The sequence below is a fragment of the Sorghum bicolor genome, chromosome 2 (genome assembly GCF_000003195.3).
Source record: "Sorghum bicolor cultivar BTx623 chromosome 2, Sorghum_bicolor_NCBIv3, whole genome shotgun sequence".
NCBI classification, from domain to species: domain Eukaryota; kingdom Viridiplantae; phylum Streptophyta; class Magnoliopsida; order Poales; family Poaceae; genus Sorghum; species Sorghum bicolor.
This window is the reverse complement of record NC_012871.2, coordinates 65,813,509-65,829,359: the sequence shown is the minus strand read 5'-3', so window position 1 is coordinate 65,829,359 and position 15,851 is coordinate 65,813,509. Positions and strand designations below refer to the sequence as shown.

At 43.2% G+C, this 15,851-nt stretch overlaps 1 protein-coding gene across 13 annotated transcripts; it reads left to right on the top strand.

The window, feature by feature from the left end:
- On the top strand, nt 3,574-14,411 carry LOC8062084 (protein ODORANT1). Of its 13 annotated transcripts, XM_021454072.1 has the most exons (8): nt 3,574-3,850; nt 6,219-6,424; nt 6,850-6,890; nt 6,980-7,073; nt 7,370-7,452; nt 8,057-8,148; nt 9,756-10,006; nt 13,342-14,411. In XM_021454072.1, the coding sequence occupies exons 5-8, from the start codon at nt 7,422-7,424 to the stop codon at nt 13,904-13,906; spliced, it is 939 nt and encodes a 312-aa protein (XP_021309747.1). In that variant the 5' UTR covers nt 3,574-3,850; nt 6,219-6,424; nt 6,850-6,890; nt 6,980-7,073; nt 7,370-7,421; the 3' UTR covers nt 13,907-14,411. The 13 variants fall into 13 exon arrangements, with proteins under 13 accessions (XP_021309747.1, XP_021309746.1, XP_021309745.1 ...); XM_021454071.1 differs by lacking the exon at nt 6,850-6,890; XM_021454070.1 differs by lacking the exon at nt 6,850-6,890 and having other exon boundaries at nt 6,219-6,530.

The window sequence follows — 15,851 nt, the reverse complement described above, 5'->3', positions numbered from 1 at the left end:
CAGGTCCCTACTTTTTGTTTGGGGGCTCTCCCAACTTTTAAGCATCCTGTTTTCAGTTTATATTTCAGCAGGAGCCCTAAAATTAGAGACGACGAGGAGGGGCGCTGCATCGGTGAGTCGCCACGGCCGGGCGAGCCGCACCTGGGAGTCGCCATGGGCCGGGGGAGTCTCAGTGCTGTGCTGGCTGAGGGGAAGGAGCGCGTACAGTCAAGAGGTGCAGGAACTCGTGGCCGGAGGCGGAGGTGCCCCCTCTCCGGTATTCAAGTAGGGGCTCTGCTAGAGGAACTATGTGTCTTTGTGTTCTACTGCTCGAGTTCCTCTAATGTGTCTTTGTGTTCTCTTAATCCTTTGCACGTCAAGGTAGATGAATAAAGAGTTGGCTCCTTGCACGGTAGACATGATTTTGATGCACTCCTTCCGTTTTAAATTATAAGACATTGCAAGAATCTTGAAGAGTCAAAACATTTCAAGTTTGATCAAAATTTTAGAGAGAATTACAAAGATTTATGACATAATAAAGAATCTATGATAGTATAATTATATAATTTTGGTCAATTTTGAGATATTTTAACTCTTCAAAATTCTTGGAATGTCTTATAGTTTGAAATTGGGAGACTAATATATAAAGGATGTACGAGGCAGTAGGCGTAGGCACGGAAGGGGAGAGCAAGCCAGCTAAAAGTGGGAATACGGAATAGTGGAATACCTGGTTCATTATTTGTTATTGTGAATGAAAGGAGAAAACTTGCTAAACGTCCCTACAACTACAAGAATGTTTTGTCATACGGTAATGCTACAGAACATATGTTGTTCGGAATTGTCTTCTCAAAGTTGCTCTAGGTTGTCACCAAAAGCCAAATCATTTTCTATTGATTTCGTTATCTTGATTTTTAAAACGTTTTATCTTTTTTTTTCGATGAAAGTTTCAAAACGTTGATTTCCCCGCTACATAGATGAACTTTTTTTTTTCTTATCGACGAGTGGTCAATGGGATGTTTGGTTGAAGGAACTTAAGTTTAATAAGTATTATAGTACAATAGTACATTGATAACTATAGCAATTTGTATCTAATTATGAATTAATTAGATTTAAAAATATCTTATAGATTATTTTCTAGTTATATTTTTAATTTTGTAAATAATTTATGTTGATATTTTATATATGTATATAAACATTTGATGTGATAGCGACAGAGTTTATCACATGAATCCTAGCGTTTTAGGCCTCGTTTGGTTGCCTTTGGTAAACTTTATCGTCCGTCACATCGAATGTTTGGACATATGCATATAGTGATAAATATAGATTATTTACTAAATTAAAAACACAGTTAAAAAGTAATTTGTGAGATGAATCTTTTAAGCCTAATTAGTTCATGATTGGACAATAATTGTCAAATAAAGAAAAAATGTTACAGTACCTGTTAAACTTTAACAACCCAAACGAAACACCCCTGAGCAATTCTAGCAGTAGCCTCCAAAACTAGGCCCCTACTTTTAATTTGGCCCACTACTTCTTGGGGCTCAACTTTTTTTGTTTTAACTCCAACAGTAGCACCCAAATTTGGGCCTCCAAACCTATTATAGAGAGAATGACAGAAGGGACCCACTCGTCAAATTTTTTGGTGGTGTGTAGTCTATGAATTTTTGCCAGCAAGACATCCTCTAGAAAAGACACATTGAGGTGATAGCTTTTTGTGAAGTGTGTGGTTCGCCGAAGGAGTCCATCGCTCATGTCTTATTATACTGCACGCTAGAGAATTTTGGCATCAAGTGCGAGTGTGAATTGGTGTTAAGATCTCAAGTCTGAATACTGCAAACTGGGCTTCTGATCTAATTTGAGGCATTTGCTCTCGCCAGGACACAACGGTGATACTTTGCGGGATGTGGACCTTGTGGATGATGCGAAACAAGAGGAGACATGGGGAATTATCGATGAGCATTCAACAAGCTATTACTTGGGCACGGGACACAACTTATGATCTGTGGCAAATCAATTATCTGGTGCAGCAGCGAGCGCCTAACGAGGCTCCATCGAAATGGCTGGCCCCAAGTCAAGGATGGTTTAAAATCAACTCTGATGCCGCTTTCTATGAGAACAAGCACAGTGGGGCGACAGCTAGTGTAATTCGATATCATAGAGGATCTTTCCATGCTGCACAAGCACGCTGGTACGAGCGTGGTTTTGATGCTTGTTTGATGGAAGCATTAGCGTGCCGAGATAGGTTACAACTGGCGAAGCAATAAGGTATACAACAGGTATGGCTGGAAACTGATTGTTTGGAGCTTGTCAACTTGTGGAAGAACAACGATGTCTAGCGTTTCATTGTTGACCCGGTGTTAAAAGAGATTGATGATCTCAGGCTTGTCTTTCATGATTTCTCTTTTACTTATGTTCATAGATCTTGTAATAAAGTAACACGTCTTAGCTAAGCAAGTTTTGAGCACTCATCACACGGGAGATGTGGCATGTAACTCCTGCATGTGTGCTCGAGCTGGTACTTTCTGAGGCCTCGGTCGGCTAATGGTAATGAAAGACAAGCATTTCAAAAAAAGGACCCACTCGTTATTGTATTTTTCTTCCTTTTTCTTTTTTTAACAGGGACATAATTAGAGCATCGAGCCGTTACCATAGGGTGTCATACACATACAAGGGAAGAGAGGGAGCGTGCACTGGGGCTAGAAGACGCGATGAAGGATGGGGCTGTCCTGTTAGGCCAACAGGAATGAGGTCTGGGGAAGAAATATGGGTGTCCAACTAAATATAGGGTCTAAAGTAGGGGCCTGGGCACCATGTTTAGGCCCTGTTTAGTTTGCCCCTAAAATTTTTTCATCCATCTCATCGAATCTTTGGACACATGCACGGAACATTAAATGTACATAAAAAAATAAACTAATTACACAGTTTGGTTGAAAATCGCGAGACGAATCTTTTAAGCCTAGTTACTCCATGATTAGCCTTAAGTGCTACAGTAATCCACATGTGCTAATGACAGATTAATTATGCTTAATAGATTTGTCTTGCAGTTTCCTGACGAGCTATGTAATTTGTTTTTTTATTCATTTTTAAAAATCTCTCTCGACATCCTTCCGACACATTCGATGACACCCAAAAAGTTTACCCAAAAAGTTTTTATCAGCGATCAGGCCTTAGCTATTGGGACTTAGTAGCACCCTGCTGCAGTTGCTCGGCGAGGAGTGGGCGAGTGGCCCACATGGCCCACGCCCGCCGAGTGGGCGAGTGGCCTACATGGCCCACGCCCGCCGCACTGAACTACCGGTCTCTCGCCGCCGTATCGGCGATGAGCACGAGCACTGGTCTGACACTCGGGCCTCGTTTAGTTCCGAAAAGTGAAAAATTTTCGGTACTGTAGCACTTTCGTTTGTTTGTGATAAATATTATCCAATCATAGACTAACTAGGATCAAAAGATTCGTCTCGTAATTTACAGCTAAACTGTGTAATTAGTTTTTGTTTTTGTCTATATTTAATGTTTCATGCATGTGTCACAAGATTCGATGTGACGGGGAATCTTGAAAACTTTTTGGTTTTCAGGGTGAACTAAACAAGGCCTCGGCCGTTCGTTCCCACCGGTTTGCGCCGCTGCTCCCCGTGCTCGCCTCTCTGCTAGACTGCCAGTCTAGTAGTCTACCACTCACTCACCAGATCTATCGCGCCAACGCGTCGCGGGAGCGTCGTCTCGCGGGACTTTCCTGCGCGATCGCGACCAAGCGACGACGGTCGACGGCGAGGGAGGGAATGTACGCCGCCGTCAGGTCCCCCACCCTCCTCCCCCATTCCCACCGCAGTCCATGGACGGTGGAGGGTTCCCAGAAGCAACGCGCCAGCGGCAGGTACCCGCAAAACCCCTTTCCCCTACCTTCGCGTCGCAGCCCCCCCTTCTCCCTTGCAACCCCACAAACTGAAAAGCCGACGATGCTCTTCGCTCGGAGTTTTCAATTCGAAACACAAGTGGACCAAAGCGCCAAATCCGATAGAATTTGCACGGCACTGTGCCCAATCCGCGATCGCGATCGAAATGTGGGCGGCTTTCAGTTTGCTGTTGCGTCCGTCTCCGTGTCGCCCCCTTCAGGGGGCAGCCGCGGGCCGCGTGACGGCTGCTCGTGGCCAGGGAATACTCGGTTGTGAGGTCCTCACCTGGTCATCCTGACCCACTTTCGCCGTGCTCTCGGTTTCGCTCCGTAGCACGAATCATCCGACCCTGTCGCCCTCTCATGCAAGCAAAGCAACTTCCCCTTCACTGCAATTTGGCTGACGCATAGCTGTCTTACGATACGACATGGATACCTTGTCTCAGTTTCTACTTTCTCTAGCATCAATTCAACAGGACATTCAATTATTCTTGTCAAATACTCCCAGCAGTTCTCCTGCTGTGTTTTTCCCTTATAAAGCACACATCATATCCTTTTGAACTAGCTGTAGGATGCAAGTCATGCTTCCTCTCGAGTTTTGCCAATCATACCAATAATTTCTCGGTACAAAATCTAGTGTGTTGACACTGAGTTTGAGGTATCCTGATCCTTCGGCAGTCTCACATTCTTTGGGATCTATGTCGAGCCACACATGTCAACTTCCAGAACAAAGCCAATGAAAGTGTGAGGGGCACGCATCAACCTGAGTTATGTTGCTGTTGCTATAGATTCATCATGAAATTTAATTGAGCAAGCTATATTGAATCATTGAGCTATTCTTATAGAATCTGCCCCTGTCTGTCTGGCAAATAATGTTTTCCTAATCGACATTTTTTTAATGTCTTTCCTAATCGACATTTTCTATCAATCCAGTCAAGTACTGTGATTAATTTTGGGGGGTGCCTTACTGTGGAAGATGCAAATAAGCTAATGAAAGGGAATGAATATTGGTTTGCTTACCCTACATAATCAAATATGCTCTCATAGTCTCGTTATCTAATCGCATTGGGCTACACGGTTTCTAGCTGGAAGGTTGGTAATCCAGGTTGTTCTTCATTGAATTTGGTCAATAGAATTTGAAGATGGAAACACTGGACAATTACATTCGTCCAAAATTTCTAATCTGGTGGTCTTTTCAAAAGGTAGTCATCTCCACAGAATGGGCTGGAACCATTAGGTTTGATGTTAACTTGAAACTTTTGAAAAAGTCGTTGCATAGCTATAAACCTCTCACTGTAATCTTGTTACGCTTGTCGGTAAGAGCGGAAACAATAAATAGTAATAGGTATTATGAGATGTTTCCTATCATTTTAGAGCTCCACAATACCATTTACATATGAGGTTCCCAGAACTTTCTAGTTGGTGGCTTATATGAGTTTATGCTCAGATAAAACTCCTGTCGTTCCAAAATGCAGGCCATTTTAATTTTGTCCTAAGTCAAACTTCTCTAGCTTTGACTAGGTTTATAGGAAAATACATTAACATCTAAAATACCAAACAAATGCATTATCAATACATATTCCATGGTGGATTTAACAAAACTAATTTTATATTGTATATTGGTGCATTTTTCTCTAAGCATGTCAGAATTAAAACAATCTACATTTTGCAATAGAGGAAGTATCTTGCAATATTGGTTACATGATGACACCTGTGATCTAGTACAATTCTTGTGGTGTGATCAATGAAATAAGATAACATTATTGGTTGCTTATTGGCATTATTATATGCAGTCGACATAGATGTGGGGTTCAGGGAATCAAACAGTAAACATACATTTCTTGTCTTGGTCTTTGAATCTTGTAGTACAAGTCAGACAGGATGGAATCGACCTACCACCTAGAATAATCTCATTTTTAGCACCATCAGTACTGAAAAAGTAAGTTACCCTTTTCATTTTGTTTTTGTTAAGCTGGTGTGTTTATTTTCTGGTCCAAGCACACACATGCTCGCACACACACAGGAAAACGTAATCAGATTTCCACCTTATGATTTTCATGTTCTGGCTGATCATATTGTGTGCTCATGGACCTTTGTTAGTTTGCATTGTGATGTTGTAGCTATGCCATAAGATATTTAAAAGGGTACCTCGATCGCTTTGCGACTCGCAGTTTGCTTATGTTACCATTTAAAGATGGTATAGCTTTGCTATCATGACTCTAGCAGCTATTCCTGAGTACTGGAAATAATGTTTAAGAAACTCTCTATTTGACATGGATGTTTCAAAGCATTATTCATTGATCTTAACTATCTGACATATCCAAGTTTACCCTATGTAAAATGCCTATAGTATATATTTTCAGGAATGAACTAGGGTGATGGAATGAATGGCACCATCCATGCTGCTTGCAGGACCAAGCCCACATAAGAAATGGCACAATAAGACTATTTCATGTTTTGGTGCGATGATTAGTTCTATGAAGTATCAACCAAAAAATCTCTGAAATGGCAGTCTACACAAATAGCAAGCAAGCCTTTTCATCAATGGGAATGCAGGTTTTCAACATTCGTCTTGGCCCTGCTATATAACTTCAACAATGATCTTGAGGATGATTACTCCATTTCATACAGATGGCAAATGCCCGTTGACTTACCATCATTTGTATGTTCTGAAAGTCCATAACTTATAAAAGAATGTCTTGATTTTAGAAATTCTCTGGTAGATAGACAAATAAATGAATAAGCAATATAAACCTTGTTAGACTTCGGTTCATACTATGTCTATTGGTAGATTGGTAAATCTGTCTGCACTTTAAATGCATCTCTACATTAGATAGTGTTGGTAAGGATGGGCAGAACCACTAACAAGGATATGGTGCTCATGTAATCAATTAGCTCTGCATCTAGTGTGCTGTATTACATTTTTCTTGCAGCTTACTCAAGATTTCTAGCTTATATAACTCACCAAGATATAGCTGCAGATTTGTCCAGAACTTGAATCACATCAATAAAAAATCAAGAGGTTTCATGCCAATGATGTCTTTAGTGCCTTCTCATCTAAATTTTCCAAAGCACATAACACTGAGTGACTTTTTTTTTCTTTTGTTACAGAACACGATCAATTCATGCCCTTGTTAGAACTTAGAAGAATGAGTTATATATCTGCAGACATCTACATCGTTGCTGACTGTGTTCCTGGTCATCAGTTAGTTTTTCTCCACCTTCCCTCCTAAAATCTATGTTGAGCCATTGACTAGGAGTTTCATTCAGTGGGAAATTGTTGATAAATGCTTTTGAACTTCATGAGCCTGCATGCTGGACCTTGCATGCTAACAAATCCTGAGTTGCATTACAATGAACGGTCTCTTGAATTCATCACAGACCTTGCCTTAGACTGATGCCCTTTATGGAATAGCTTGTCTGAAAGAGTATTTATATCATTCAATAATAATATCTTCCAGCTCCTACTTTCTCCTGAACCTTTCACCATCTTCTTGGCAGATAAGCAGAGGCCAGCTGGCCTGTGGTAGTGTGGTTGGCTCAAGGATACAGGATGTCAATTAGTAACTACAGGTCTGAGGAAGGTAATCGACAGTGTGGCTGATATGTGACCATGTTCTTTTATTTTTCCTCGCAGCTTCCAGCTTTTATATATATAGAAGCTAGTACTGATAATAAAAAAGAAAAAGCTAGTACAACATAGGCACAAAGTAGAATTGCCGACCTACCACTATTTTAGCCACATCACACCATTTTCAGCCTAGTTGACATGACAAGCCCATTAGTCTATCCAGGAGTGGGTTGTAGCCGCTTCTCTGTTTCTATGCATTGAACATTGATACGATAATGGTGGTCCTAGACTCTTGATACAACTATACAAGGAGTTTCATTTCTTAGTTCCTCATTGAGCATAATTATAAGAACAAGCTGGATCCCTGCACATTTGTAACTAGGAGGTACTAGCTGTGGCTCTGTTAATTAGTTTTCACGGTCTAGGATCACCAGCATTTCTCAAGCTCTGGTGCTGTGAGTCATCATTATCCTGTTCATGCGTCAATGGAACATCATAGCTGACAGTGAAACCCAAGAATAGTTTCCTACAGTCTCCCGTATCTGATCGTGTAATTAAGTTTTAACCACCGTTCCGTCCTATCTTATGTTGATTCTGGACATATTGACTTGACGCAGGAACAGCGGGTGTCCAAGCTTGGTTGGTTGGCTGGCTTGCCGGTTACAGCAAGTCAATTAGTAACTACAGATGGGAGGAAGGCGACGGACGGGTATGGCTGACACGAGACCCTGTCTAACTCATGTTTCTTTGTTCCTTCCCTCGTCAGTCGTCACTCGTCGCGTCGAGCAAATAAAGTTACCCCTAGGGAGGAAGAAACCTGGCGGCAGAGCTCCTGCCGACGTCGATCGGGCCAAATGTTCACTGGTGGTCGGCAGGCGAGGCGATCGAAGGTGAGTCATGAGTGAGCCCCGCCATGCACTTGCCGGAGTCGCTGCCGGTGCTCTCGCTCGTCCGATAGATCTCTCTTTACGGTAGACGATGGGTGCAGCGTATGGGAAGCTGTGAGGGGGGCCGGCCGGCCGGGCTGGGTTGAGCACCTTGTGCGCAAAGGCAGAGAGGCATGGTGGCGTCTGGGGCCGGCTGCAGCCGTGTGCGCACCTGCACGAGCGGGCATGGGCACGGGCGCGTGGCGCCCCCCACACTGCCGGGGACGGGGATGGGGACTCGTCGTGCCGTGTGTCCGGCCGGCGCGAGGTGGTTTTGCGGCCGGCTGATGGAATGGTTGATGGAATCCTTGCGTAAGGGAGCAACTGATAGGTAGTAGCCCCCGTCCCGTTCCCGTGGGAAACGGGGGAGTGGCAAAGCCTTCTGGCACACCAAACTGTAGCTTTTGATCGTGCATGGTGGGGCGCGTACCTGATGCTACGCACGCCCCCTGCACCTGCAGAAACTTGTGTCACAGCTTCAGTTACCCTGCACAGCAGGGCAAACAAAAAGCTAAAGCGTTTGGTTTGGAACCCGTCAATTTTACAGAGCTTTTTCACAAAGGAATTGCTCGTCGGTTCCGTAGGTAGGATTCGGTGGGGTATCCATACAGTACAGGTCATATATAGCAGTGATTGCAGATTCTTCTTTTTTCCTCAAAAAAATCGTCAACCCATTTGTGTGATCTGTTTCTTGTGAATCATCAGCTTGGGATAGAGTTCGTTCATGCATAGCACTAGCAAGCCCGATATAACTGGTGTGTTCAAGGATTCTCCATGCGCGCACACAACACAAGCAAGCTAAGGCTGGATTTATTTAAAAGTCGCAGAACAATTCATGACGTGCTTGGAAAACGTTGGTGGCGTCTTTTAATGCTTGATCTAAAGGCTAAGTTATCATCCAAGGGCAAAGTTTGTTAGTATTACCCTGTCCGGTGTGCAATGGCAGGTGAGAGACCGAGCAAGTACTAACCCTAGGGCCCCGTGTGGGCACGGCCTGTCCCCCCTCTTCCCCTTGAGCCGCTGTGCTCCGTCGCCATCGTCGCAGATAAAAGGAACCAGTATAAATGCGGCCCCCGCGTGCACGCACGCTCACTCCCCGCAGCAGTTGCCAGGCGCTTGTCACTCCGGCCCTTTTCCTTGACGAGGCTTGGTTAGCCCGTTTGCCTGCTGCCACCTGAGACGACCTTAAGCCGCGACCGCGAGAGAGGTTGGTAGCCGGCCGGCCGGCCGGCCCTTTTTAACAGGGCCTCGCCGTGAACTCGCGGGCTGCTGCTCGCTCGCTCATCGGTCTCTTGCCGGACGTGCTCGAATCGGCGGTGGTCACGCGAGCGAAGCCCAGCTCCGCTGAGTATATACTTACAGCTTTGGGTAATTTGGGATGGGGCGGCAGCCGTGCTGCGACAAGCTTGGGGTGAAGCGGGGGCCGTGGACGGCGGAGGAGGACCGCAAGCTCATCAACTTCATCCTGACCAACGGCCATTGCTGCTGGCGCGCGGTGCCCAAGCTCGCGGGCCTGCTGCGCTGCGGCAAGAGCTGCCGCCTGCGCTGGACCAACTACCTCCGCCCGGACCTCAAGCGCGGCCTCCTCACGGACGCCGAGGAGCAGGTCGTCATCGACCTCCACGGCAAGCTCGGCAACAGGTATGTCGTGATCGATGCATGCGCATCCGTCGCCCATCCTTCCATTACTCTGTCACGCCATGCGTATGCATTCGTCTATGGTACATGCGGCGTAGTGCATAGCATATATGGATATGGTTCCCATTGCTACGAAGAGCAGTTCTCATACAGAATTATTTACCCCGTGCACCATATTATATTATGTACTACCCCTTATATGACAATAATCAAGCTAGGTACAAGAAACACGTACAGTATCTGTCTAGGTAGTACTTCACTTCCTCATTCCACATAATATATATACGTGGCCTGCTTTGTATTGTTTTTGACTTTTTGTGTTTGGTGGCGCGCAAACCACTCCAAATAACTTGACAACGAACTGACAGCTTACGTGACCAGAATAAGAATACATATATATATATAAGCTAGCAAATATTACATGCGCATGACAGGATCATACGTAAGGCATACGTACGTACGTAGTAAAAGGCGGCAGCCCTTTTTTTTACCACCACGTACGAAAACTACGAACAGCTAGCAGATGCTGTCGTCCTACGCACGTACGCAAACAAAGTAAAAAAACTACTGGATCGATTGTAGTATTTGACCAATGACCAGAATCGTACGCATGCCGCCCCTAGCTAATCATTGTGAAAAAATAACTGATCGAAACCCGTGGACTCTTGAACGTGCGTTAGTTACTTGTCAACACACGATATCCAAAAGAGCTATACTGTCCATTGATTGGTAAAACCAGTATAGGAATTTCTCCACATGTATCTATCACCAAGTAACCAAATTCAGAGAAGTAGAGCCCATGCATGCACGTGGTATCATTGTCAACGCGTGAAACACAGCCACACAGGACTAGAATTGTTTGGTTGGTTGCTCTTTGACGATACAAAGCATGCATAGTTACTACAAGTAGTACAAAAAGCAAGGTTTTCAACTTTAGATGCTTCCTAAATTGCGATGATGCAAGCCGGCAATTAGGTCATTTACAGCCTTCAGCTGGCTGTATGTACATTTACAGCCCTCTCCTAGTAGGCTACTTATATAGTAGTTGCCGCATTTAATATCCACATTTCTCCTCTCTCCCTCACTCTCTCCTCGACCTTAGCATTTAGCCCACCTACAACCATCTAACCTCTGAATTCAAATAGTTTTGTCTGCTCCTATATGCATTATTTGATTTACCTTTTTTTTCTTTCCTTAACATTTCAGGATTTTAGACAGTGTATATAGATGTATGACCATGTAAATATTGTCATGCTACTGGCAAACGTGCTTTGAATTCTCTTTACTTACAAAATTGACAATAATACATTAGGCCCTTTAATTTTGAACATGCAAAATAATGATTAATTATACTTTTGGATCGAGTTGTGATTTGTGCAGCACAACTTTATTGTACCTTTCCCCTCGTACTCCTTAGCTCTTTATAAACTTTTACTGTTTGTTGTATGTATATGTGTGTCCGGCCATATATCTTTTATTTATTAATTTATAAGTAACACTTATATCCCCTTGTGAAGGGAATATATATATATCCCTTGTGAGTACGTGTTTCATCATCTATGGCCATAATTAAGGACATGATCATTTTTCTAGCAGTCTACAAAATTTTAAGTTAATTGCAGTACTTGCCAAATTATATATGGTGCTCTAAAAGGTTGGGTGATTTTATATCTTGAAAAAAAAGGCTCTACTTATAGAAGCATAACATGCGGGTGACCTATTGCCATCGTACGAGGAAACATAAGACATCACACATGTCATTAGCTTCTTATAGAGATTAAGAAGTATGAGTATGTTTCTTTGTGGTCCTTGGTATGGTCATGCATGAAGGATGCAGGTCTCTTACCTTTGGCAAAATTTAATCAATGTCCTCAATCACTATCATATACCAACTGAGATGTAGATATATCTTGAAAAAGTTGTAGACGCATAAATGGATGGGTGTTGCATGTAATGAAGAGAAAACTTCGGATTCAATTCTAGAATACTGCCCTATAAAGTAGGTTGTTCTATGGTAGACATTTTTCTTAAAATAACTTGAGTCTTATAACAATTAGAATAATTGTCCTATTTAATTTGTACATTAGAATTTTGGAAATATAGTAGCTCTAGATTTTCAGTTCATGATGGTGCATGCTTCAGTTTAAATATATTATTTTAATTTATATGCCATAAGTTCCTGGACATAGTTGGTACCCTTTAATTTGTAAGGGTGCATCATTTCAACGATTTCATAGATTTTCTATAGGTATGGCTCTGCCATAGTCATAGCAATTCACCAGTGACCATTATAGATTTCCTATATCACTTTCTTGATGTGTAACCTAGAGCACTGGCCACTACCTTCATTTGTGTGGCTAAGAAACCCTACACATTGGATTCAGAAATCGCAGAGCATCCCACTTGGTTCCACTTGCCTCGTTGGAAAATGGAAGGAGCTAGAATTTTCTTTCTTGTAAAGGTCACCCTCTACCAACCACTTGTTGTTTTCTCACCCTATATATAAAGGCTGCTTCCTCACACAGTCACATAGCTTAAAGAAACCAATGAGGTTGAAAGCTCGATCGTGACCTTTCATATTGCACTTGAAGCCAGAGAATCAGTTTTTGTAAAGAAAATAAATAAATAAATAAATAAATAAATAAGCAAAAGAATCTGTGTATGACTCAGCAGTGTAATACATGTACACACGTCTCATTGAAATACAATGGATCTGAATTTGTGCTAAGTCAAACTACTCTAAGTTTGATCAAGTTTGCAGAGAAACGTATTAGCATTTACAACTCCAAAAAGATAAATTATGAAAGTGCATCTCATAATATATCTAACGATGCTCATTTGATATCATAAATATTGTTGTTCTTTTCTATAAACTTGTTAGGATATTTGACTTAGGACAACTTAAATCCATTATATTTTAGTACGGAGGGTAGGTAATATTGGGTAGAAAACACGGGGAGAAAGGTCAGTCTCAACTTTGAATACCCCTGACATGATTGAGTGTGCTGCTTGTGAAAACGATCGGCAAATATATTGGGTACACGCTGTTTTCTAAAGCTGTTTTTAAAAACGAAAGCGCCAATCGCCAATCTATAGTAAATCAAATCTGCCACTAGCTAGAGATGATCTTTAATTAGTTTGAATATGCATATACAAGTTATTTTCCGTTTTAGCAACACATTAGCAATTTAGCATACTCGACCTGTTGATTCTGTCATTTTTACTCGGGCATGCACTGCCCCCCACTCATGTCTTGGCGATTAGACGATTAGTTATGTTATTAATTTCATATACTTAGTAGTAATACTTTTCTTTCCTATATGCATGATTTCGTGTAGATGGTCGAAGATTGCTGCCAAGCTACCGGGCAGGACTGACAACGAGATCAAGAACCACTGGAACACGCACATCAAGAAGAAGCTGATCAAGATGGGCATCGATCCAGTCACGCACGAGCCCCTCGACCGGAAGACAAGCAGCAGCCCGGCTACAACCTCGCAGTCAGCCAAGTCCGACGAGGCGACCAAGCAGCAGAGCCCGGAGAACGATGATGTTGTCGTGATGAGGGACGTGCCGGCCGATGGTTGCAGCCCGACGGAATCGAGCACGAACACCGTGAGCACTGGCGGAAGCAGCAGCAGCAGCAGTGGTGGCCATGACCAAGACCCGCTGGTGAAGTGGCTCTTGGAAGAGGAGCCTCCCACCGGCGACGAGCCGTGGCTCAACTTCAGTGGCAGTGTCGATGTGGACGAGTTCAGCAGCATTGCCGCCGGTCCGGAGTTGTTGCCGTGGGATGGCGCGACCGACTGGCTGCTCGACTACCAAGATTTTGGATTGGGGGACTCGGCGACCTTGGTCGATGGCTACATGGTCAACAACAGCTCAAACGGAGCAAAGCTCTAGCTAGCTAGCCCAAGATGCCATCTCATCTGCTTGTGTTGCTGCCACTGCCAGTGTACGTAGATAAGTAATAAAAACATTGGTATCGAGGTGTCAAAGGTGGATGACCAGATCGTAGTAGGGTGATCAGATCAAGAGTCCTTGCATACACTCCTGGACCTCGACCCAGGCAACTGACGGCTGGGATGCATTTGAGAGGAGGGTGGGGGAGGGAGGAGCACGGGCCCATGAACCTCAAAGGGATAAACTTTGGTGCTTGAAGAGCTTGAAAGATGTGTTTCTTCAGAAAGAGAGGTTGTAGAAGTTATTGCTGTTGTGTACATGCTTGCAATACAAAATCGTTGCGTGAGTAGATGTAGTTATACTTTGGTGTATATATATTGCTAAATTGCACCTCGTTAGGCATTTTGTTTGCGAATTGCATGAGTCACTAATTAGTGAGCAAAGATGTGTGCTCGAAGAAGGGTGGTTGAATTCGTTTTTTTCCGATGAAAGAAGAATTATATTATATGATAGCTGAGTACATCAAACACGTTACAGGCACTTTGGATTACAATATAGTACTCACGCTGTGTAAAGCACAACTCAAAACCTAACCTGTTAAGTGCTTTGCAGTATAGATGACCGCATAGGCAAACACTCGGCAAATGGCCTGAGAACAAATGCCCAACGAACGACGGCCAACATTCCAGTAGGCGGAATTGAGGAACTTCTTCTTTCTGTTGTCATCCTTCTTCTTCTTTCTGCCACCGAAGAGTGAGGATGACTAATCTGAAAATTATTCTCCCTAGTCCTTCATTGTGGCTAGATCTAACCACAATAAAACGGAGAAGAGACTGGAGAAAATTATTCCATGGCGGCGACATCATCTCCGCCTTGATGCCGCCGTCCGGAAACAAAAGTCTCCATGTCGTCATGTCGATGAAGATGCTGACGCCGAAGTTGTCGTCCTTATCTTCAACGAAGCCGCCATAGAGAAGTCGATTCCACCTCTCTCCTTCACCGTCGCCGGAGAGGAGAAGGAGAAGATAAAACTCCAATACCAAAAAATTTGGCATGGAGAGACTAACCCTAGACTTGAACTACTAAAGAAAAACCTATCAGAAACAATGGATCCCCACTCCCTTCAACCTCCGGCGAGATACCGGAGGGGAAGGGAGGGGGACCGGCGGTGGTAGACGACGGGGGCGGCGGCGGCGGCGCTAGGGCAGGGGCTTCCGTGCGTAGGGGCTGTCGTCTTTTCTTGTTGCGGCGGTTGAAATCGTTTATGTAGGTTATATTGTACTGTTGTAGATGACTTTAATACATTTAGTATTCCCACACGGGTAAAAAACATGTTTTTGTCCTAAGTCAAATTATCTTAAATTTAATTATATTTTTTAAAAAATTGACCAACGGGGTAAGACAGCCCCGGACATTATGCTTAAGAAGAAAACCTTCTCACGCATGTCGAGAAATTCCTCTCCCTCCCTTTCGAACCTCTGTCTCATCCATATATAGTTGTACCGTAGCTTCCGTAAGACTAGGCTAACCTTGGACCTATGACGTGGGGGCAGACAAGGAATTTTTTTTTTCAATTTGTAGATAAATTGCGCCTCATTTGGCCAACAAATCTGCCCTGAGGGGGTTTGAATTCTGGACGGCAGGGTGCAAAGCGCACAGCCAAACCAACTGGTCTAGTGGTCGCTTGCAATTTAATTGTATTTATAAAACACCATCATATTATCAAATTAGTATTATTAGATTGATTATAAAATATATTTTCATAGATAAATGTTGATAATTTTCTCTATACTTTGTGTTAGGACAAAAAATAGAGTGTCATGTTTAGTTTTTGAGGGTAGATGGAGTTGTAGGTACGTAAAACTAAAACGTGAGTAGGTAGTGTGCATTTGGTTTATATTATACATTGGTGTATGTATTGTTTAGTTGCATCTTTTAACTTACA